The sequence below is a fragment of the Physeter macrocephalus genome, chromosome 15, assembly GCF_002837175.3.
Source record: "Physeter macrocephalus isolate SW-GA chromosome 15, ASM283717v5, whole genome shotgun sequence".
In the NCBI taxonomy this organism is placed as follows: Eukaryota; Metazoa; Chordata; class Mammalia; order Artiodactyla; family Physeteridae; genus Physeter; species Physeter macrocephalus.
The window spans coordinates 76,906,912-76,931,400 of NC_041228.1; the positions used below are offsets into that span (position 1 = coordinate 76,906,912).

At 45.3% G+C, this 24,489-nt stretch overlaps 1 protein-coding gene across 1 annotated transcript in view; it reads right to left on the reverse strand.

Moving 5' to 3' along the window:
- Positions 1-9,417: 9,417 nt before the first annotated feature.
- The window catches only part of XKR4 (XK related 4), a 371,061-nt gene continuing 355,989 nt past the window's right edge, over positions 9,418-24,489 (reverse strand). Inside the window, exon 3 of the mRNA XM_024127067.1 lies at positions 9,418-10,364. Coding sequence (XP_023982835.1) covers positions 9,418-10,364 — 947 coding nt within the window. The remainder of the gene's footprint in view (positions 10,365-24,489) is intronic.

Below are 24,489 nucleotides of genomic sequence, written 5' to 3' on the forward strand. Positions count from 1 at the left end.
TCCCCTTGCAATAGCTTGGCTACGATCTTACAAGTCAAGAATTTGCAAGATTAAAGGGTCTGTTGAATTAATTAATGCAAATCACCTTCAGCAAAGCTTGCCAAATTCCGAGATGTTTCTGCAAAGAAAGAAGGGAACCCCTAGCATCAGCAGTATGCAGCTTTGTGGAAGCTGAGGCTCGAGTTTCTGGTGTGGCTGGATCTTCTCAGCCCCCTTCCCCTTCCTCAAGGCAGGAGAGATTGCTTTCTTTGCAGACAGATCCAACACTCTGATTCAGACCAAGGAAAATGTTTCAGCCCAGGCTTTCAAGACGCGCTTCAGAGATTCATTTCTTTCTCTAGGTACAGTATCTTAGAAAGGTTAATAAGGGGGTTTGAATATTTTAGCTCCTTGAAAGGAAGATAAGAAATGACAATTCTTTGACCAGCTGACAGATCTCCTTTGGTTACAGGATGATGTGCTGTCGCTCACAATTTGGATAGAATAAGAACTCTCAGCAGCACAAATAGAAAGCCACAGGTGGAAGGTTAATTGTTAAGTTATCATAGAGGTACCCCACACCCAAACTCAAGTGCTCATCTGCCAGAACCACAATGGATTAAAATGCCAGTGTTGGGCTTCCCTGGTGGCGCAGCGGTTGAGAGTCCGCCTGCCGATGCAGGAGACACGGGTTCGTGCCCCGGTCCGGGAAGATCCCACGTGCCGCGGAGCGGCTGGGCCCGTGAGCCACGGCCGCTGAGCCTGCGCGTCCGGAGCCTGTGCTCCGCAACGGGAGAGGCCACAACGGTGAGAGGCCCGCGTACCGCAAAAAATAAATAAATAAAATAAATAAATAAATAAATAAAATGCCAGTGTTGATTAAGATGCATTCTACTGGCTTGTAATCAAAACAGGAATTTCTTACAATGGTAGAAACCCAAAATGTATTTTCAAAACACTTAAGAATGTTTTAGAACTTGTTTTGATAGATGAATTAATTTGAAATAATTAAGAGTGTTGATTTGATATAACTGTATACCAGACTGCCACTAGAACAGTCCAATTAAATGAGCTTAAACACATCTCCATTGGTTAGTATTTGTAGCACCTAAATGAAGTAAGAATTTGATTAGTTCTGTTTGAATGCAAATCAAGCAAGAGAGAGGGGAGATGGCCACCCCTTAATTTGGTAGATGGAAGTAAAATAAAAACATGAAACCTTACATTTTCTGAAATTCTAATAGAGTAGGTGGCAGGCTTCAATAATAGCACGAGAGAATTTTGTGCTGGTAATATTTGCTTATCAAGTTGATTAATTTTGATGTTGATCTGCTTTGTTAAATATGATCTTTCTCTGCAAACATCATTATCAGTAACTGTACTCTTCTTGTCTGGTACCACAGCTGAAACAGCAGCAGTCATCACAATGAACCACTGATGGTGGCAGGAACTGAGAAATCAGGGCTCTGACTTAGCACTATATCAGGTCAGCTGTTTAACTGATGCTTCATGGGGTTCACCAAGGAATTCTTGGTGTTGTATTCTGGGTTCATAAAAATTAATATGCTTCCTTCTCTCTCTCCTTTTACTCTGTAGAGGACCTGTGGGTTTATAGGATTCCCTGACCAGAATTATTTCACTCAGAGAAAATTAGTTATGCAAGTTAACAGACATCTTTAAATAAGATGCTCTTTACATCTGTGGGAAGCCAGTCACTCCGGGCCATATTGCAGGAGGGAAATGGATTGGGTACCATGCGAGCATGTGTCCTCATGGGATGGGGCTGGCTGTCCCGACTCCTGAAAGGTGATGCGTCTCTTCCAGGCATGGGGAGCAGGGCTTCAGAGCAACCTCTCAGGTTGCAATAACTGAGGTTTATGTCTGGAAATTTGTTATTCCTAAATAACGCATATGCTGGAGGCTGTGTTCCGGAGAAGTCTACTAGGACATCTAACTTCTGTCCACAGAGAGATATTTTTGCGATGGTTCTTTGCTGATCATGGGGAAGGGGGGGTCTTTTATAAACCCACATGTCCCGTTTGCACTGTCCAGAGTGGGGTTTCTGGCTACCTCACAACACGTCCTGATGCTGTCTACCTGATGGCCCCTCTTCCATTCCTCTGTGGCCAGACAGAGCCACTCCATTAAAAACCAGAATGGTGACTGGGACAAAAAAGTATCATACGTGCTCATAAAGGATGCTTCCTGAAGATCAGAGAAGTGCCTGTTAGAAAAGTTTTCAGACATCTCAGAGGCATCCTAATTTCATGTCTCTTCTTAAAAGAAATTCTCAGGAATATTTCCAAAGTTAATGCAGAGATTGATTGTTTTGAGTCAAATACTTTGTGCCAAAGAATGGATCGATTTTTTTGTTGCTTTGTGCCCTTGATTTAAACGTATCTAGTGTTGGAGAGGCATAAAAACAAATTACAAAAGGACTTTTCTTTTTATAGGCTGTCATCCCTTGTTGATTTATCTTTATATTTATATCATTACCTTATGTTTGCCATTATGTGTGCTGATTGTGTATTGCGAGGCTTACATAACACAACCTTGGAAAAGCTTATGTTTCTTTATTGCTCTAGTATAGAATTAAATATAGACATTAAAAAGAGAAGCAGTGTGGTAGAGTAGAAAGCATTAGAGCTGAAGTCAGAAAACTCTTCTTCTGCTACCAGTAACCAAAGTTCGAGCTGCTGGAATGTGGAATTCCTTTTGCACGTGACTGTGTGTTGCCGGGCAATGCCAGTCATATAGATCACGTGTGACAGACGAATGACTGAAGGAATCCTGATGATAAAACATGCCTGAAGGAAGTGTTCTCAAGTCACACTGAGATCTCGCTTAGATGCTATTTGCTATAAAAATTAGTGACTCCTAACTTCATGAAGATCTGCTTAAATGAGATCAAAGTCAGAAGATAGAAGATTGCTTGTATTTTTCATATGTTAAATTCAGACTGATCCCTGTATCTATTTGTTTAAATAAACACCAGGGTTGAGAAAAGTTTTGGTTTATTATTGGCTACCTTTTTAGCACAAATTCAAGCAACACACACACGGCTGCCTACACAGCCACATCTTTGGTTGGGTCACAACTCTGTCATCCCGTAGACCCCAGATGCGTTACATCTAAGCTGAGGAGGGAGAGGACACAGACGTTATTTTATAATCCAACTCAACATATACTTGGTACATGTTTGCTATATTTTTTGTATGTAATCTTTCCATCTAAGGTGAGGTTCCCAGATTTATATGATGGTTCCACTAGTGGTATAATAATCCTCACAAGTATTAAATTTTGTGACTTGCAAGACATTAAATAAAATTTAGGGAAAATTATTGCAATGGAATAGAATTATCTTATAATATGAAAAGAATGTCACTTCTTCCTTCCTTTCTCTCGCTCACCTTTTTTTTTTTTTTTTTTTTTTTTTTTCCCCCAGTCAGAGGGTCAAGGTAAGTAGTGGGGTTTGGCTACTTTTCACTTTGCCTAACTGGATGACAGTAGCATACATGTAGAGAATACAAGCAAAGAACCATCGGTTAATTTATATTTATCACTTACTTTAGTGCAAAGTAGGGCCATGGGGGCGGGTGGGACAATTGTCTGGAATGGAAGACAAGCATTTATCTGCCTACTCTGAATTAGGGAGTTGCAGTAGAATTCAGTGACAGACGATAGAGACTTCTGTTTCTCATCACTGACTTTTTTATTTTTAACTTTTCATTTTGAAGGACATCTCTGACTTTTCAACGAAATTTTCTTTGAAAAATTTGATCATCAGACCATGTTTTTGTTTCTCCGGAGACCGTGCCCAGTCAGGAAGAGATTTTGGTGGGAAACTATTCCTTGGTTTTCTAGAAAGATTTGTAGTCATTAGAAGTTTCCTAGCTGTGGGAGTGACCCTTGGATAGTTTAGTGTCTCTGAGCTTAAATTCTGTCATCTGTAAATGGTACTTAATTCATAGATGGCCTCGAGGAGGGGATGAGATCACATCGGTAAAGCTGGCTAGCACAGCCCAGGCACGCGAGAGTCTCGGGCACAGTCAGCTACCATCCATGTGGGGAAATGAACGGCATGAAGTCTTCGGGGGTGGGGGGAATAACCAAAGCAAAAATTTGATTCAGTCCGTCCGTGTTTCTGACTTACGTCGGTATATTATGTCAATGATTTTGGCAAAGAAATTAGACATTACCTGACCCCCATTTAGCAGAACATAGGCCCACAAAAGGTTAAAGTTTTACAGTTCTGCGCTAGATCACTGCATGCAATATTACAAAGCATCTGATTTTTTTTCTTATGGAATCTAGAGAAAGAGCTTCAAACGGATGGCAAAACAACAGGATGCCTCAAACACCCAAGGGGGAGCTCCTGAACCCCTCATTTCTGTGGGTAAATTGCTGTTTGCCACTTCCTCCATTTGGCTTTCTGCTGTCGTGGGAGCTGGCCTAATTGCAACAATTAGCAAAATTAAATGGCGCATTGTGTTTTTATTACAATCCCACCCACATGCCGCAGAGTTTTACTTTGGAGGCCGTTGATCACAAACACTCATTGCATCTTCCCATGTGCCCATTTTTAGGACAGCCACCGGGCAAGATGTCTGTCCACAGGGAGCACTCTGCAGTAGACAGTGCAGCCTGCCCTGGTGAGGAGAGGAGGTGGCACCCAACTGTCAAGATCGTTTCACAGCCTGATACAGGTCGGGACCAGAAACTTGGAAACGGAGGTGGGGTGGGGGTGACTGAGGGAAATGGCCCATCCTTAGCCATTTTGAAAGGCTCCTGCTTCAGATGCGGCGAAAGGGTGTTATGTGTCACAAACTGGCAGAAGCCATCATTTTGATTGTTTGCAAAAGTGACATTGGGTTGCTGAAGATAAACGAACATGAGTTGATTTGCCTCCATCACGGAAATTAGAGAAATGACCACCTCAGTTCTGCTGTGTTTCCACCACGCACATCAACCATCCTCTGAGCTATTTTTCTGAAAGACAGCCTGAGCTATTTTTTAACAGCCTTTAAGGAATTCTCCTTAGAAACGTAAAAACGCAGGCAACTCATCCAGTAATGATGAGAAACAGTAATGGCTAAGGGCAAAGACTCGTCAGAATGCAGGGGAACGTATATTTCGTCTCAGAAATGGTTCACTAGAAAAAAAATGTCTGGATTCTTGTCCAAACATCGTGTCAGAGCTTGTTTCCACTCAGTGGCATTTGGTACACTTAAAGGCAAATATGTAACCTTACATAATCCTGCTAAGGACACCAGAGGTTTCCTTTGCTCCATTCAATCTGTTCAGAGAAAGAAACTTCGAAATGACTCAAAACTATTCTAGTCAACTGCTTAAAAGATGAGATCCTTGAGGGGGGGAAGATTCATACAAGCTAAAAGTGCTAAATTATATCTGGGTATTTCCAACCAAAGTTCACAAGTGTGCTGATGTCTTACAGACATGGGCTCTACGCTTGGGCTGATGCCAAAAAGGAGAGGGGGGGGAAAAAGCTTTTAATCTAAAAGTTCATGTGTCAATAACATACCAATTTATATGCATGAAAGGGGCAGTATATACTTTACTCTTTTCATCTGTTACTTTAGTTGTGTGTTTGTGTGTGTGCGTGTATTATATGTAATATGTATCTGTTATCCATACCATACACACGTATATACAATATTTCTTTAAAAGGTCATTGAGCTTTCAATTATTCCTATTCACTTTTAATTGGCTTAATTACTTCATGTATTCATAGAGCCAAAGGAATTGGGCATTTAGAAATTAAGTATAAATACTTCAATGTATTTTATCTTCGGGTGATCTTTGTATTTTCTCTTTTGCTAATACTTGAATTGCATATTCTTGCCATGTCAGTAGGAGAATTTATTTCATTTGTCGTGTTCACAGCAATATCATAAAGGAATAGTAACAAAGTGTCTGCAAAGTCAAGGTTACTGAACTAGATAGTACATAGTTAAGTAGGACAATGGAAATGGGAGAAGATTTAAAGGACATAGTCATTTTGGGGGACCAAACTTTGACTTACATGGAGAAAAAAATTTTTTTTCTTCCACACAAATACTTAAAGTCCCAGTGTGGTTAAGATACATATGGTCCTTCATTTCAAATAAGGTTTTGTTGAGAAATGCTAATTTAAAAGTGAAAAAAATTTATAATATTTTCTTTTAGAAAATTTCATGGTCCTATGCAAAAATCAAGCACTAAGAACAGACCCCTCACCCCCTACAGGGGACCCAAGTAGACCCAGCCCAGGAAGTTAGTTGGAACCCACAGATAAAGAATCCAGCGTTTCCAATTCGTATGCTAACCACGGCTGCTTCCTTTTGGATTCTTGAGTTACTCTCCGTGGACGACGTAATGGTAAATTGAAAATGAAATCTTAGGAAGAACTAAACTATACATATGAAAATCAAACTTTGTTCCTTTGTACGTTGACAATGTCTCTTTAAATCCTAATACTTTAAACTCTCTGTTATCGGTGGACCTAGAACCTAATACACGTTCTCATCACCACACAGTCTGATGGCAATGCAGCACTTTATGAATCATGGAAGCAAGATTAAGTCATGATTCTCCTTGGAAGTAAAAAATTTTGTGTTGTTTTTCTTGTTTGTAATCTTGAGAAAGTTTGTAATTTATAACATGGTGGAGATGTCATTGCCTTCACAAGAATTTTTGACTAAAACATCAAAATCTTCAAGTGTGCTGGATAACAGAGTATTTACAGTATTTGGGAAATCACTGAAAATTTCAAACTTCTTGCACCCTCCTGACTGCATTCTCACCTCCAAGACAAAGCACAGTACGTCATTTTTTTAGCCACACGGCACTTATTTCGACTCTTGACCTGTTACATGAAGGATCAAGTTGAGAAATAATTTAGGACTTACATGATTGAAGAGTGATGGGGTCTGTTGTGTTTGTTGACTGACATTATTATAATCTGTTATTTACTCTTGAAATCAAAGGTAGAGTTCAACTGAGCAATTCAATTTCCAAAGATCATTAATTAATGAAGCTAGTGACTCGTGGTTCGGCACCAGAGTGAAGAATCTGCCATTATAATCATTTTTTTCCTTCTACAGTTGGGGGTGGGATGTTTTCACTAATTGCTGACAAGAAGAGCGTCTTCCTGGGCCTTTACTGGTGACTAGATAATGTTTTCACATCCAAACAAAAGACTATTATCTTTTAGTGGACTCTTGCTTGAAGGATCAAATCATGGCGTACTAGGAAAATATGTCTACCGATAAAAATCATCCATTTTTTAAAACATTGCTTTGGGGCTTTGTACCAAAAGAAGTCCTAGGTCAAGCCCCCTGTCACTTCCTGTGGGTGTCATCATAGGGACAGCAGTCTCTGTATGATACACCCATTACGGGCAGTGGCTCTAGACCTTGACTATTTAAAGTTAATTGGACAGTCCAAAAAACTGAATATGTTACACTGATTTTTTTTTTTAAGTGACTTGACTAATATTTAGGATATCGGTTGGGTTAATATAAAACCAGGGAAGGAAGTTTAAGACATCTTCCACTGTGGTCAGGTTTGTCATAACAGATGGAAGAAAGTAATCACTTACATCTTTGATTTCCTGGGAAACATTGGCCAGTCTTGACAAGCCCTTTCTAGTTAAGCTGATTCTCTTGTCCCCTGATATTCTGATAGCACCCTTGGCCAGGTTCCTGGGGGCACCAACATGGCAAAGTAGGGTGATCTTGCAAGAGACGCATGTTCTTAACCTGCCGAGGCAGGTTGATGGGATCTGTGGACCAGTTTCTGACATCCCAAGTAACTATGATGCTTAAAGTATTTTAAACGATTCCAGGTCTATAAAAAAAGTGATGATGCTTATATGTATACCCTATATTTTTTTTTATTACAAAAATATTGAAATAATCCATGAGTTATTCCACTCTGCACCAACTATAAAAAAATACTATCAAAGTTTGACCGGCACTTTTAATGCAACAAAAAGCACCATGACCGGGGGACGCTGGGAACAGAAAGTGGGGAACGTTTACTTGCTGGACGGAGGTATTTAAAACCCAGAAGCTTGTTGTAAGAGTGCGACTTTACAAAGGACTCAAATACGAATCTTAGCTGGATCTAGTGATAAGCCCTCAATCGGTTCAGAAGGGTTTTCTCATAGCACATTCACTGCATCTGTCTGCTCATACTTACTAAAATGTGTCCCAAAGCCTCTAAAAGACACATCACGTTGACCTTGGATGGGGGAGGGACTTTGACCTTGGATGGGGGAGGGGGGAGTCTGTACACAGCGGAGAACTTGATTGTTCGCGCTCTCTTCCGCTTTCGTGGGGCTCACGCCAGCCACGCTCAGCCGTTCAGGGCGTCCCCGTCAGGCCCGTGTTGGATGGTGTTTGGCACTAGAAGGGTGTGGCATGGTGTGTTCTGGAATCCGGCCTCTCCGCCCTCACGCAGAGCCTCCACTCCTGGCCCTGAGCACAGCCCGGCTCTCCCTCCGCTCTGCCCTGACCTTCCCATGTGAGCTGCACGGGCCGGGAAATCAGATGCTCATTTTGCCTTTTTCTCCCGCTTCCTCTTCCTGGTTTTATCAAATGTTTGCAATTGAATACTGCATCCTGATTATCATTGAACTTTCATCACCGAGGTATCTAGCTCCTTGGTCTCGTCAAAAGCCAGCCATGGGCTGCGTGGGGTATCTGTCATGAAAGATGTTCTCAACTGAAAATTTAAAATGAAAAAGAATCCTGACGTGTTGAAAACGAACCATTCCATCAATTCTAATACATGCGTAAACACACTTGGGTTTTCTGTCCATTGGATAGGCTTTTCACGCATGGGATTGGCTTTCACGTGAGAATGGTTTATGAATTCTTTCTAAGCTTTACTATTTTTTTTTTTGTTTTTTCTGGAGTCTTGAGGGATATGTTTTCTCTCTCTTTGCTTTTATATTCCCGTGGGAATCGCAGCTTTGCATCAAAAGAAATCACCTAAGCTATTTTGACAGGATTGGTGTGTGTGTGTGTTAGTGTGTGTGTACACGTGTGTGTGTATGACTCAGTATATTTTTATGCAAAGATCAGTTAACTCCATCAAAACACCCTACTGATCGGAGGCAACGTGTCCCATAATAATAGTACCCTCAGGTGGATGTGCTGAAAGGTGGGGCGGGGGGCGGGGTTGGTGGCAACAAGGGGTCCTACTGAGCCGGCCTGTTCCCTTCAGATGGAGCCGGAGGGTCTCTGGGCTGCTTTTGCAAAGGAGGCCAGCAGCAGGCTGTCAGCTGATGGAGGGCCAGACACGCATCCTGATGACGGTCAGACCGGGAACGTCACAGCTCGCTGCCCGACGCCAGGGCAGAGTTTCATTATTGCCACAGCCCAGCTGTCACCCCTTGGTCTGGAGCCTGGGGCCCCTCCAAGTCCTTTCGTTTCACAGAGTGGTTTCGTACTCCAGCCGCTCCTGAATGAGAGCATCGTCTTTGTACTGCAGCCTCGGAGGAGACGGGGAACCTTCAAAGGCTAAAATGGCCTTTCGGAGGCTTCGGTCCAAAACGTGTCTCTCCCACGCTGGGTACCTGTTCCTGAACAGGTCAATTTTAATGACAGATTCTTCAATCCGCGGTGGGCGAGAGGACGGGGTGGACGGGGCCGTGGGCCTCACCTGAAACACAGGCACGCACCCGTCCCGCTCTGCGAATTTCTGGTCTCGGTCGCCGGCGACGCTGCGGGTGTTGGAGAGGGAGCGCAGGGCGCTCGTGGCCGCTTCTGGAGACGGCGTGAAGGCGGCGGCGGGGTCCCCACAAGCGCAACTTGGGGACCGCCCGAGTCTGGGTCCGTTGGGGTGAAAGAAGGCATAATACATCAGCATAAAAACAACGCCCGTTAAAAAGCTGCTAAATACCACGCACAGCGCTGGGATGGCAAATGCGTCCGCGATCTGGGGGGCCTTGTAGAGGTACCAGAGCGCACTCAAGGCCGTGTTTTCCAAAAGGATCACAAAATAGTAAATGAAGAGCCTGCAGCGTGTCCTGCCCTCCTTGACGTTGAACCAGCTGAAGATGTAGATGATTCCCACCACCATGTCGAACACGATCTCTTCCCATTTGGTGATACAGAATTCCGTCTCACAGTGGACGATCCAGAAGGTCATGATGCACCAGTGAAGGACGATGAAGATCCCAAAGTAGAGCTGGAAAACCGAGGCGAAGAGGGCGAAGGTGATGACCCTGGCCGCAATGGTGAAGAAGTGCCAGCAGAACTGGATGACCACGGCCATGTAGCTGATGGGCTTCTTGTCATCACGGGAGTCCCGGAGCGCCTTCTGGTAGGAGGCCAAGGCCCAGGCCAAGGACACGAGGGAGGCGGCCGCTGTGAACCCTACAAAGGCAGACATAGGAAGACAGGCTGTCAAAAGCGAGATTCAGTGCTGTCCCCGGAAAGAAGTCACGTGGGGCTAGGGGCTTGAGGCAGGCTAGCTCCTACCACAGCAAAGCTCTTCGTGCCTTTGAGTTTTAGCTGGACTAAACACTCAGAGGGGGGTCCTAGGATCTGTCCTCTAAGGGGCCCCAACTATATGGACAAGACATGAGGCTAGTGGGAGTGCCCCCAGGGACCAGCATGGAGCCTGGGGCTGAAGATGGGGAGGGGTGTTAGCGTTCTGTGTGTTCGGTGTAAAAAGACCGGGGAGGTCCTTTGGCTTGGCCGGGATATGACTGTGGATGGGGGGTTGACAGAACTTGGTTGCTGTTTCACCTTTGCCACTTACGACCTGCATGACTTTGGACAATCATTTAGATTGGCGTCCTCATTCAGAAAGTGGATGATCTCCTGGGCTCCCTGTCAGCTTTGAGATTCTGTGATTGAAAGGGACAAAGGATGACAGGAAACTTGAGGGGCTAGTTGGTTCACCTTTCTGCTTCTAAACAAGAATAAGTGTAGGGCCTCCACCAAAGAAAGTTAGCGGCTTCTTGAAAATGAGAAAAGGAGTCCATGGAATCTCCTTGGCCACGTTTCTTGCGATACCTGCTGTGCAGTCTGTCCTAATATGATCCGAGACTCTTCCTACAGCTTCTTCCCGCTCAGAAGAAGAAATGTCTGCTCACCGCCACGCACCTCTTATTCTTTCACAAATTAAATATTGTACAGAAGTCACGTATCAACCACTTTTCTTCTTACGCAGTGAGCCCCATTTGGTTAGTATCCCCCCAAAAGTATGTTTCCAAGTTTAAAAAAATCATTCTCATTGCCCCCCTCCACTCTTACTCCACCTACTGTGTCTGAAACGTCACCTCTGTGGTCGTGATGTGGACAGGGCTCACCTGAAAACACACCACCTCCTTCAGGAGAGAGCTCTCTGGGGAGTTCCGCTTTGTCACTGACACGCCAGGTCAGTCTGCACCGCAGCTGGTTTACTTAATAAGCCGTAACAAAGGGCTTCCCTGGTGGCGCAGTGGTTGCGAGTCCGCCTGCCGAGGCAGGGGACACGGGTTCGTGCCCCGGTCCGGGAGGATCCCACGTGCCGCGGAGCGGATGGGCCCTTGAGCCATGGCCGCTGAGCCTGCGCGTCCGGAGCCTGTGCTCCGCAACGGGAGAGGCCACGGCAGTGAGAGGCCCGTGTACCGCAAAAAAAAAAAAAAAAAAAAAAAAAAAAAGCTGTAACAAGGCTTACCAGCACTAACAAAGGTTTTGTGTGTTTTTAAGTCCAGCTAGCTTTTCCTCACCAGATCTATTCCTAATCATAGTTCTCCCGCTATGGAATGGGGGTTGCCAACAACTTAGGATGGAATTTGCACTTTTCTGTTTATACTTTAATAGAGAAAAGCTGTTGTCTATGGTCCTTGAAAAATGAATTTCAAAAAATGACTCTTGTGGGAAAGAGTCACACTAATTGATAGAAAAAACATTCGACCTCGAAAACCATTTCTTACACATTCTCCTTGAGAAAGGTGAACTCCAAAAAACAATTATTGATAAAGAAAATCTTTTCCGACAACACGTCTCACGTCTGCTCCCCAATCAAGCCAGCGGAACCTCCACATCTTACACTGGGCCTTCAGGTTTTTTTCCGGCCAGCAAAAAAACCTTTCATTACTGCAACCCTCAGGCAGTGTAGGCGATATTCCTAGGTCAGTTACCACCAGTGCACAAAGGAGTTTGCGATAGTGTAACTTCTAGGCAGTGGAAGCACCAACATCTATTCTAAAGCACCTCCAAGAGTGAGAAGAGAGGGAAGGAGGAAAAGTTACAGAAAGAAGAAACAAGGTGAGAGGATGGGAGATAAAAGGTGATGGAATAATTATGCGGAGGACATACTTATTATCAGTTTCGTGTATAAGAACACAGCGTAGTGCCATTTTAATGTCAACACCCGTGTGTGGGACACAGAAGCCCTCAGGAGCTCGCTCCTGATTGGCACCATTTGCGACGGTGCGGGTTGCTTCCTGCATAGACTGCGTTCTCCTTATGCAATTGAGCTGTGCACCTGGGCCGCTTCTCTACCTGCGCGCCCTCCGGGTTTCCACCCGCCCGCATCCTTCAGGACCGCGCGGAGCACAGCGCCACCTTCAGGAGGATGGCTGCATTGTTGGTCAGGCTCCGGCCAAGGAAGGAGCGAGCGACTCCATCGGGCAGTCAGATCAGGGTACCAGTTATCGAAGGCTGTTATTCAAAGCAGTGAAAATAGTAAACAGCAACAACAAACTTTACGTATACAGCATCCTAAAATTATCCGTTGTCAGATTTTAAGAGAATTGGAAAAGTAGCTTCGTCCAAATTCCCCTGTAATCATCACCCCTTTTATTATTATGCCCTAATAAAGGAATTCAGCCTGCATTTGACACACCATAAAATTGTTATGACAATATTCTGGCAGTAGAAAAATGAAGACTTTCTATCAGCTTTGCTTTCTATGTATCTTACGATTTAAAAAGCCATTACCAAAGGCAAATTTCGTGCCCGTCATAACCATTCCCTTCATGAACTATCTGTTTCACAAGAACTAGAATTTCCCTTGTTCATTTGATGGCGATTTTCTTTTTCATCTGTTTAGCAATTAATCTGTATAAGACAAATATATGCCTGAACAGAAAATAGGGGGCCATTTTAGAATTACGCCACAGTACAAATTCACACCCGCCATGAAACGCTTTAATTCTTTTGCTTTTCATGCAAATGATATCAGCTCAGTTGTTTCAAATGCCAACGGTAGATGTCCTCCACAAGGCACTGTGTTATTATAGGGGTAGAATTCTCTAGAACTTCTGAGGCGCTGTGCTGGAACATGGAACTCTAAGTGCTCCTTTAGCCAACAACATATATTTTAACTTTTTATTTGAAAAGACTTGTAAACTTACAGAAAAGTTGCAAGAATAAAAATAGTAATTGGACACATATATCTTTGCCCAGATTGTCATTTGGCATCATTTGCTTTATCACTGCCTTCTCTCTCTCTCTCTCTCTCTCTCAAACATTTGAAAGTATATTGCACACATCACAGCTGCTGTGTTCCAAATTTACAGGTTGAAATCCTACCCCCTAAAGGTGATGGTATTAGTAGGTGGGGCCTTTGGGAGGCCCTCATGAGCAGGATCCCTGGAGAGAACCCTAACCCTTCTGCCATGTAAGAATATCACGAAGAGTCTTCCACCCAGCAGAGAAGAGGGCTCTCACCAGACCGTGCTGGAACCCTGACTTCCGGCTTCCAGATTCCAGAACTGTGAACGAGATGTTCCTGCTGTTTATAAGCCACCCAGTCTGTGGTATTTTGTTATAGCAGCTGGAAAGGACTATAGCACAAGGACTCTTCACCCTAAAATACACCAGTGTCTCCTTCCCATGAAGAGGGATATTCTCTTAGATAACCACAGTACATTTATCAACTTCAGTCCATTTAACATTGGTACAATTTTTCTTTTTAATCCACCATCAATCTTCCATTTTCATCAATTGGCAAACAATGTCCATTACAGGATATTCCCTCTGGTATAAGAGTGAGTCTAGAGCCAGGTATTTCATTTGGTTGTCTTATCCATTTAGTTTTCTTTAATCTGGAATGTTTGCACAGACTTTCTTTGCCTTTTATTATTTGACATTTTTTGAAGAGTACACTACCTAAAAAAGAAAGAAAGAGAGAGAGAGAAAGAAAAAGAAAAAGGAAAGAAAAAGAGTGTTCCTCTTCCTCATTTTGGGTTTGTCTGTTTGTTTCCTCATGGTTATGCATTCTAAGCTGCAATACTACATAAGTGACACTGAACAATATTATTCCCATCACATCATTAAAATACTAAAATATAAAGATGCCTTCTGTAGTCCTGGGAGGTGTACAGTGGGTCTCATAGTATTTTCTTTCAAAACGATGACTAGCACACAGCTCATGAAAACTTCATTCTAAGGTAAAAACCAGCTCCAGAGGACTCTGTGGGATCACACTATTTATTAAAACGTTAAAAAAGGTGACAAGACCTCAGAGCTTCCCTAGTGCAACAATCTCATTTTAAAGGAAAGAAACTGAGTCTTACTCTCAGGCGTTAAATGATTTATCTCCCCTCCCTCCTCTCCCTAACGTGTCTCCAGTGGAAATTATGGAAGAGGTGTGGGCAAAAGTTCTATCATCTGCATTTAAACATTATCTCCTCTTGGAAATAATGGATAAAGGGATTAGGATGGGATATAAGACCCCTGAAATATTACGATCCAAGAGATCGTTTTATGTTGAAACCTCTAAACTAGAAGGGGACTACTTCTGGCCCCTGAATGAAATTAGTTCTCTCTAGGAGTAGGTTTTATATCAAGCACGCCCCTGCCCCCATTCTCTCCCTTCAGATCACTTATCCCAGCTTATAATTATGTTTTATTTTGTGCTTGTTTAATCAATGTGTTTCTTACTGGAGTGGTCATTTAGGTAAGGAAAAGGACCTGCTTATTTACTTTTCTGTCATTTTGTGCCTTGCGTGGTGCCTGGCATAGATTACGACTTGGAAGGAAGAAAGAAAGAGAGAGAGAGAGAAAGAAAGAAAGAAAGAAAGGAAGGAAGGAAGGAAAGAAAGAAGGAAGAAAGGAAGGATTCTAAAGATAGAGTCAGAACCACAGATAGAATGAGACATTCAAAAAATTTGCACCATTCTTCATTGCTCTCCTATTCTGCTTCTTTGCAATTTCAGTCTGAGCTGCAAATGCCAAAACACTGTCAAATGAAACCTGTCCTCCCGTTGTGTTGTTCGTGGCCCGAGTGTAAACAAGAGTTCCTGGAAAAAACCTAGAGAATGCTTTATAGGATTTATAGCCTAATTCCCTGGATGTAGGAGATTCAGGGAATTGAACCAATTCTTTGATTGAACTAATTCTTTGATTCTTCAACAAACAGAATGAGCCTGTCTCTTTCCTTCTCCCCAGGGAGGGCAGAACTGCTGCCCTTCTCCTGCTACAGGCCAGCCAAGGGTTAGTCTCAGGGATACACCTGGCCACTGGCCCATGTTCACAACCAAACTGCAGTTGGTGAGAAGGGCTCTTTTTTTAAAAAAGAAATTATTATTGTGTAAAATTTCAAACATACATAATAGCAGAGAGAATAATAAAACAGGTATACCCTTCATGCAGAATTAACTCCTAGGTCTGAGTTCTGAAATCCATCACGAGGGAAGCGTGAGGTTTGGCCGGCAGGGGGCGCCTCTCGACGGAGCGTTGGCTCGCGCCTTCCTGAATCTTCCTGATGCTCCTCTCCCTTTACTGCGAGACAGGAGAGCTGTGCTGGAAGCTGACTCGCCCCGATAGCTGATGTTTCTCGGCTCTTCCTGGGAAGCCTGAACTGGTAGCTCTCAGCCCGACTCCCTGTAGCTCACCTGGTTCCAGAGCCACCTGCCAGCTCTCCCTTTCCCCCGAGACAGGAAATGCTGTGCTCTACCTTGAAAAGCCACATCTCTCCGGTTAATCCCTCCTCATCCTTCAGTTTCCAGTTTAAGCACCATTCCTCTGCTTAGGGAAGCCTGTCCCAGTTCCTAATCTAAGTCCAGCCCCCCTGCTATAAGCGCGCACCACACCTTGTGCTCTGCACACGCACCTCAGCGTGCCAGCATCTCTGCTTGGGTACCAATTTCCGAAAATAGCCCATTTGTCATCCAGTAGCTGCTCTCATATTGTCTCCCAAGCTGCCCACCATCTTGATCGCAAACTTCTTTATTTCCCTTCTTTCCACCCCATTTCTCCATCCTGTCAATTTCAACATTTTTGGGAGGAAATTTTAAGTATTTTTCTCACCAATGGTTTGGGAACGGATTATTTACAACTTAACCCTCCTCGTTATGGAGGCGAGATGATCACATGACCATTCACAACGTATGTAGTCTTTCATCACAAACACGATGACTTCTTCCCCCTACAGTCCCTGAACAAACAGACAAAATATTGAATTTTAAATGACCACATAATGTTGATTTCTTGCAGTCAAAACAAGTTATGGTTTCCTCTTTTTCCCTTCTTCACTCAAGTCACAGAAGATAAAACCTACAGCTTCTGACTTTGAGTTCTGAGTTTCTCTTACCCGAAAGAAAGATATACACTCTAAAAAAAACAAAAAAAAGTTACAGTTCCATTAGTGAGTGGGAGGTACATAATCATAGGCGAAGAAGGAGGGAGTGTTTGTGGGGTCCTTGCTTTGTGCATAGGGATGAGCTAGGTGCCTACAGCCTTTGTCCAGTTTAAATTTCATGATGACAGTTAGGGGCAAGCACTGTTTTGCATTCAGGGAAACAGAGACCCAGAGAGAGGCTAAATAACTTGCCCAAGCTGATGTGATTAGCCAGGAGGATAGACATCTGAATTCATGGATTCCAAGCTCTGCACCATGACCACAGACTGGATGGGCTCGGCAGCCCCAGCAGGCAGGGTGAGGTGTGGACAAGTTGTGAGGTGTCGAACTTGTGGTGCCCAATTCAAGAGTAGCAGGTCATGAAACCAGAAAGGTTTTCCATTTCTTCAGCCTGTTTAGAGCTTGTCTCTTAGTTACAGAGATAAAAGCAGGAGATCCACTTGGCTGGACTCTTACTGAATTCACCTAGGTGAAAGAATGTCATAATTGAAAAAATGTAAAGCCCCCTATGCTGTGATCTTTGTGGAGTGAGGTGAAGGGAAGGAAAGTAATACAAACTTCACTGGGTCTAAGATGTTCGAAATCTTCTTGCGTTGAAACCATTTTATCTCGGTTTTAAACCTTGTAATAGTTGTGATTAAAAATATTTAAATGCTTTAATATGTTTAATTTTGGTAGGGATATGCACTCTCTTCGTAATACATCCTGAGGATTTCAGCTTCTTTGCAAGGCAAATTTAAGGCTGCTAAGGAGTTGATAAGGGAAACACTGAACAGAAATTTTAAAAAGTATTTTAATAGGAAAGCAGTTGAAGAAAGTTGTTGGGAGAAGCAAAGTGTCTCTCCTCCTTAAGAAATGTGGAAAGTAATTTCCTTCTGATTGGAAAAAAAAATCTTAGGTGATCTCACATAGCTACAGCTCATCTTAATTTTTAAATTATTTTTAGATTAAAAAAAAATCTCAAGAAGGCAAACATTCTGTGTGTAGGAAGTTGAAAACATCGAATAGTTTTTCTCTAGGAAAAAATTCTGTATTTAGGAGAAGGTGAGAAGTCACCATTCTTTGTACAGTATTACAAATTGCAAGGTTAAATTTACGTTGAAAATAAAAAGATGATAGAAATGACTACTCAAAAGACATAAAATAAGTAACCCGAGATGCCCAGTAGAATTAAATTGTTCTTTAGAGTAAGTTTATTTTCCATACCATTTTTTTTTACTATCACTCTATTTTTTTCTTATAGATAAAAAAATTATTTATGTATTTAATTTTTGGCCGCTTTGGGTCTTCATTTCTGCACCCGGGCTTTCTCTAGTTGCAGCGAGTGGGGTCTACTCTTTGTTGCGGTGCGCAGGCTTCTCATTGTGGTGGCTTCTCTTGTTGCAGAGCATGGGATCTAGGCACGTGGGCTTCAGTAGTTGTGGCACACAGGCTCAGTAGTTGTGGCTCGTGGGCTCTAGAACACAGGCTCAGTAATTGTGGTGCACGGGCTTAGGTGCTCCGCGGCATGTGGGATCTTCCCGGACCAGGGCTCGAACCCATGTCCGCTGCACTGGCAGGCGGATTCTTAACCACTGCGCCGCCAGGGAAGCCCTCTATTTTTCTCTTGAAGTTTTCCTCTGTTGGATGGTAGGGGGTGTAGTGGGGCAAAATGAAGAGAAACAAAAAGGCAAAAACAGGGACAGAGACAGGCAGACAGCAGCTGTAACCTTCTGTCACCTGGCAAAGAGGGACACGGATGGAGAAGAGCAAAATTAAAATAATAATTAAAAAAAAACCCGATATGTATCAAACTGCTCTGTGGTTGACTTTCCACATTGTTTAGCCCCTTTATTCCTCACAGCATCACTTCCTGAATGTAAGTATTTTGCCCATTTTACAGATGGGGAAACTGAGGCTCAGAGAGATGAAATATTCTTATCAAAGGGTGGCAAACTTTTTCTGTAAACATAAGAAATATTTGGGGTTTTGTAGGCCGTATGGCTCTGTCAGAAGAGTTCAACTTTGCCCTTGTAGGGAGAAAGCAGCGAAGAAAAAGTAGGTGATGGGCTGAATTTGGTCCATGGGCCTTAGTTTCCCAAACCCTCAGCTGACCCGCGGACACATTTTTAACAAGTAGCAGAGTTAGGATTTATACCCACATTTTTCTGACTTTAAACTCCCTAAACTCATTGAAACATTTTGGACCAATGATGAAACCTGGTAACTTTGGGAACACTTTTTGAGGTGGCTATAGTGTGATCACCGTCTGGATTAAAGCCCGGAGGCCCTGTCACCGTTCCCCCAACCAAAGAAATGAAGCTACAGGAAAGCGCTGTTGCAGGGTATCCTGTACATAGGATGACGTCTGGGCATGAACAGTCGACTGTAAAATTATCTAATAAGGAGCACGAATGCCACACCTCAGTAAGCTTGATCATTTCCAGGAAAGCAGGTAGGCACCTGCAAAGTGAAAGGGCAAGACGGCCCCCTGGTTCAGGCGGTTCCCCACCGGTGCGCAGACCATCTCCTGCTCCTGGTGAGGCCCCAACCGTACCAGTGGAAGCGCCCGAGACAGAGTCTTTGACTGTTTCTCTTCCCTTATGTCCCAAGGTGCTTCTGCAGTCTGTCATGCATGTAAATGTGATGGCCCGCATGCCACCAATCACCTGCTAGTGTCACCAGTATAGACAGTTACTGGCCTATTTAGAAAGATCTGTGATTCAGGGCATCCCTGGGAGAGTGACAGAGTCTGGGTCCCCAGGGTTTAAAATCAAGTATTAATTCTAATGAAGGCTGCTGTCTACTCACCCACATTCAGAGTTATTCGTGCTTAGAGAACTTGGAAGGGGGCCCAGAGGATGCAAAATGGTGACACTAACCCAGGGTAAATAAAACTAACAAGAGTGAGGCACACAGGGGCGGCAGGTGGCTGGTGTCGGGTGGGTGGCGAGGTTGGAACAGAGCCAAAGATGTGTTCTGGGAGGGCGGGGTGCTGGCATGTGATGCTCACGGTGACATGAGGTGGCATAAATATTTGTGTCTCTGGAAACGAGAGCCAAGAAGGTCTTTTCTGGTAGGAGAGTTGAGAATCTGCCTACATGGAAGAGAAGAAGGTGAAAAGAATGCCCCTGATGGAAGAGGGTCCAAAGCGGAGACCTGGGAGGACACACCAGCCGGCCTGTGTGTGGACACGTTGTGTTTGGTGCCTTCGTCCAACGATAAAAGGATAACAGGTTTGCATCCTGAAGGCCCAGACGCAGGTCCTCCCCTGCTTCCCTCCTCTCTGTCCCTCCCTCCACGCTTTCCTCTGATAAACACTGGCACCTATTAAGTGCCGGTCGCTGAGGACACAAACGCAGGTCCCTAGAGGGACAGCACATGGGCGTGGGAAAGAGACATACTCCAACGTGGTGAGCAGAGTGCAGAGGAGAGAAACAGACCGTACCCCGAGGGGAGACAGCCCAGCCAGAGCCGCAGCGGAGAGCTGGCCAGCGAAGCCAGGAGACCGTGGACGTGACACGCCAGACAGGAGGACGGGGGCCTTGCCTGGGAGCCAACGGCACCTTCAGAGCCTGGCGGTGAGGCGCGTGTGAGCCCTGAGTGGCTGGGAGACACCCCCGGCAGAGGTGGGCAGCTTGGCAACACATCCATGGGAACGGGGGGAAACTCTACCTACTGACCCTGAGCCTCTGCGCAGGTCGCCCGATCACACCTGCTCTTCACAGGTTTGAGTGAGGGTCAATGAACTAGTGTTCCTGAAAGTACTGGTGAGCAGAGAACTTTCTACAGAAACGGGATTAGCCTCTCCGAAGCCTAGCTGTCCTCTTAATTTTGCACCCTTCTGCCCCCTCCTCAGGAGCTCTTTTATGTCTGGATTCTTACTGAAGGAGGTTGGCTTCAAGAGAATAACAGGACAGAGAAAGAATAGAATAGGAGGTACAATTTCTAGGGTAAAGACTTTTTCTCTTTACAGATACGAAAGCAATTCTTTTGACAGGATCCAGTTTCTAAAAGTCACTCGGAAATAGGAGGGAAAAATAGTTGGCATTATCTACATAGGTGGAATATGTACTTCATTTTATTTGGATTAAAAGCAGGTAAAATAGAAGCCACTCAGCTGAAGGAAGGAGGGGAGGTGGAGATACGGGGTCAGGGGGGCAGGAAGGTCTGAGGCAGGAGCAGGTTTCCGTGGCCGCATCTTGAGAAACCCAGGTGATGGGGACAGTGTTGATCACAGGATTTCCCTTAATTGTGTACAAGAAGGGAGGCTCCCTGCAGGAGGGCAGGGCGCGGCCTGGGGCCCTCCCGAGAGCGCAGAGCGGGCGGTGGAGGGAAAGATGCTGGGCGGGGCTGTGCGAGAAGGACCGGGACCAGGGGTTGGGGGAGCAGCTGCCCCCTGACCGCCTTGAGGCCCTCGGGGAGGACAACGGACTCTTCGTTTACCTGCTTTCCACTGCTTCTTTTCCGCTGGCTCCATTCCTCAAACAATTTCTGGCGGAAATGGATGTCCTTTAAAATAAAAGCCCTTTTTACACCATGATGGAGCGTTCTCGAAGGCTCCCCAACGTCGAATTGTGGGGTTCTTGCGGGCTTCAGGAAGGAGGCCTTTTGGGGGGGTGAGGGCTGGAACCCCCGCTTCTGCTCTCATTTCCCGGCGCCCTGTCCTTTGGGTTGCCTGCGTTTCACTCTGCAAGGAAAAGGCCGGCTGGCGCTGGGACCACTTAATAATGCAGCAGTAAATTGTGCCTTCCAGCCCGGCCAGGCCTTTCTGGGTGATTTACAAGAAATGACTCGATACCCCGAGGCCTGGAATTTGTAGCATTATCTGCTCTCCCGGCGGGGCTGGCTCAGAGAAAGGCGACCCGCCAGGAAGGGGCTGGGCGGCGGCGCAGGGGCGCAGAGCCAGGGAGCGGGGGCGCCCGGCGTCTCCGCGGTCCCCGTCCTCCGTGCGCGCGCCGTGAGCATCTAAAGCTGCGCGAAGAGTGCCTGGGGGAGGGGAGGCACCGCTGCGCCTGTCCCTGCGCGGGAGCCGCCGAGAGCTCACATCGCCCGGCTCCGGAGTCAGGAGGCAGCGGAGGGAGGCTTTTGCCTCGGGCCTGCCGGGCCTGGAGCAAGTTGACGCCCCTCCTTTCCCACCTGCTGGCCCCCCCACGGCGTCAGGACCCCATCGGGCACAGCCTCCCACCTGGTCCTTCCCATCTCCATCGCCCACCCATAATCGGTGCTCATTTGTGGTTAAAGGGAGCTGCCCACAAAGGGCATCTGATCAGATCTCTCCACAGATGAAAACCCTTCAGGGGCTTCCGGCTGCCCTGCGCCTAACCAGGTATCAAGCCCTTCCAGGACCTGCCCTTTGAAGACCCTCCGGTTCTCTCCTGCTTTCCCCCCCGCCAGCCCCTTCCTCTGTCCTGCTTGTGAAAGGGCGCAGGACCCTATGGTCCTTACCCCCCGTGTCCTCTGCTGGCCTTTCGTCTGTGGAAAAACGTCGGCCAAAGAATAAGATTAATCAGAGAAGTGAGAAAATGCAGAAGCAAAGGAAGACAGTCCAAGGAGACCAAATAATAATAGTTTAGTCATTGAGCAAAGTCAAGGGCCTGTAGTTCCTCCTTAAGGGCTATAGATAACATTCTGAGCCATATCCTGGGAGCTGTCTTGTAGATACTGAATCCCCCTCCAGGTGGAAGAAGGTAACTACATGATGACCAGGCTGTAGCCATGACATAAGCTGCCGCAATTCCAAGAATTGGCCTCAAAGAAATGGAAACAAACCGACCCTGGAACTGAAGATTACCTGTACCTAAAACAATCGAGATGACGCTGGTCAGACCACCGATGACCAAGGTCAAGAGGCCGGTCAGAGCTGGCTGTGCTGTTTCCGCGTGTAGCCCCCTCCCTCTGTCTATAAAAGCTCTTGATTCTTGAGTGTCGGGGGGGGGAGTCGGCCTTTGGACAGGAGTCCCCCTCGTTCGCCCGCATCCAAAATAAAGCAAACTTACTTTCCAACAACCTTGCCTCTTCATTGGCTTTTGAGCGGTGACCAGCTGGACGCCACTTTTGGTTACACTTGGGCGTCTGTGTCCAGCCCGCCTGGCAGACTGCTTCCTCCCTTCCTCCAGCATCTACCACGGCAGGGGAGCCGCCAGTGCTGCCCCCCTCCACCATGTAAGACACCGAGGGGGAGCCTGTCTGCCCCTGGGTGCTGTGCTGTGGCTTAATCACACGGACAGACTAGACTCAATCTGAGGGCCGAGGCTAGGAATTGGGGAGAGTGGCTGTGAAGGCACTTTGTAAACTGTAAGAGTTTTACAAATATTAGGGGTTGTCTCCAATGCTCAAAACATAAAATCCAAAGGAGAGAACCTCACAGTCTGGATATACCGAGGAACATTGTGAAATTTCTTTTAATACTTCTCTGGGTGTGAGCGATACCTTCTTGTCCAAAAGGTAGACTATCAGACCTGTCAAGGATTATTCTGGTCTCAGATGAGAAAATGTCCAGCACTTTGGGACATTTTAAAACTTGTGCAGGATACCCGGCTTCCAGGTCCTCTGTCCAGGGGTGCAGAGAACAAGCCAACCAACCCTTTTTAGTATAACCTTATTTTAGAAATAAGTGAGCCTTTCACCAGCTCGGGTAAACTAGTTCCATGTGCACCTTACACGATTATGGCAAGGCTCCTCCCAACAACTACTTTTACGAATACGAGGGTCACCTTTTAGCTGATCTGTCATAGTTTGAGGGGCCCTCAATATTTTGAACCAAAAAACTCTGTCTGGGAAGCCACATTTACTTGAAATGACCTATGTCACTGCTAGTTTGGGATGATTATGGAGATTTAACCACAAAATCACTAAAAAGATAAAGAAAAAGAAAGGAGAAAGAGAAAGGAAAAGCGAGGGAAAGGAGGCAAAAAATCTAACTCAAATTAGAAATTATTCCTGCAAGTATGAGTTCACAATTAAGTTTTGGCTTTGACAGGATTGAAGACAAGCTACCCCCAAAATATGACACCTCGGCATACTGGATGTTTCAAACTGAAAGAATTTGAGAAACGGCAGGCACAGAAAGGAGTTTCTGCCCTTTTCCTGAAGCTGGTCATGAGATCCTCACGTGAGAGGTGCCCTCTCCATCCCAAGAGGAAAGGAGCATCCTTATCTCCGAAGACGGAGGGACTCAGAGAGGAAGCTGAATGAACAGGCCTTGCTAAGTCTCCCCCAGGTTACTGCATACACTGTCACATTTCCCCATGACTTCCCCATCTTCATCACACCCAGTATCAAAACGCTCAGGTTTATCTGCTTCTTCATGCCTTCACTTCCTTAGGAAGGTTCACGTGTCCCGTAAAACGTTTATTAGAGAAATTTGTAAGCTTTTCTCTTGTTAATCCGTCTATTGTTACAGGGGCCCCAGCCAAGAACTCAGAAGGGAGGAAGGAAAAGATAGTTTTCAGGTCCTACAGCTCTTACAAATCCGCTTTTTAAAGCAACACAGTAAGTGGTTACGAAGATCACTAATAGCAAACGAGAAGCAGCATCAGGGGACAGGTCTCTAGTGAGAGGCTTGCAAACCTGCTCAGACTCTGTCTTAAACAGAAGGGAGGAGGGGCAGGGCTCCCGAAACTGTGCTGGATAACTAAGAAATGGTGACGAAACAAAAAGGTACAATTTCTCAACCTGTCTAACATTTGACGTGCATGTGTGATTAAATTGAGTTAAATAGGATGAATAGACATTCAGCTATTTCATCTCCACCCCCCAAAGTTTATATATTTAGACTGGCTTCAAAGCGATTTTAGATCTCCTCCTTTCATTGACCAAATGGAGAATTGCTTTATATAAAGAAGCACCTCAGGGGCTTCCCTGGTGGCGCAGTGGTTGGGAGTCCGCCTGCCGATGCAGGGGACGCGGGTTCGCGCCCCGGTCCGGGAGGATCCCACG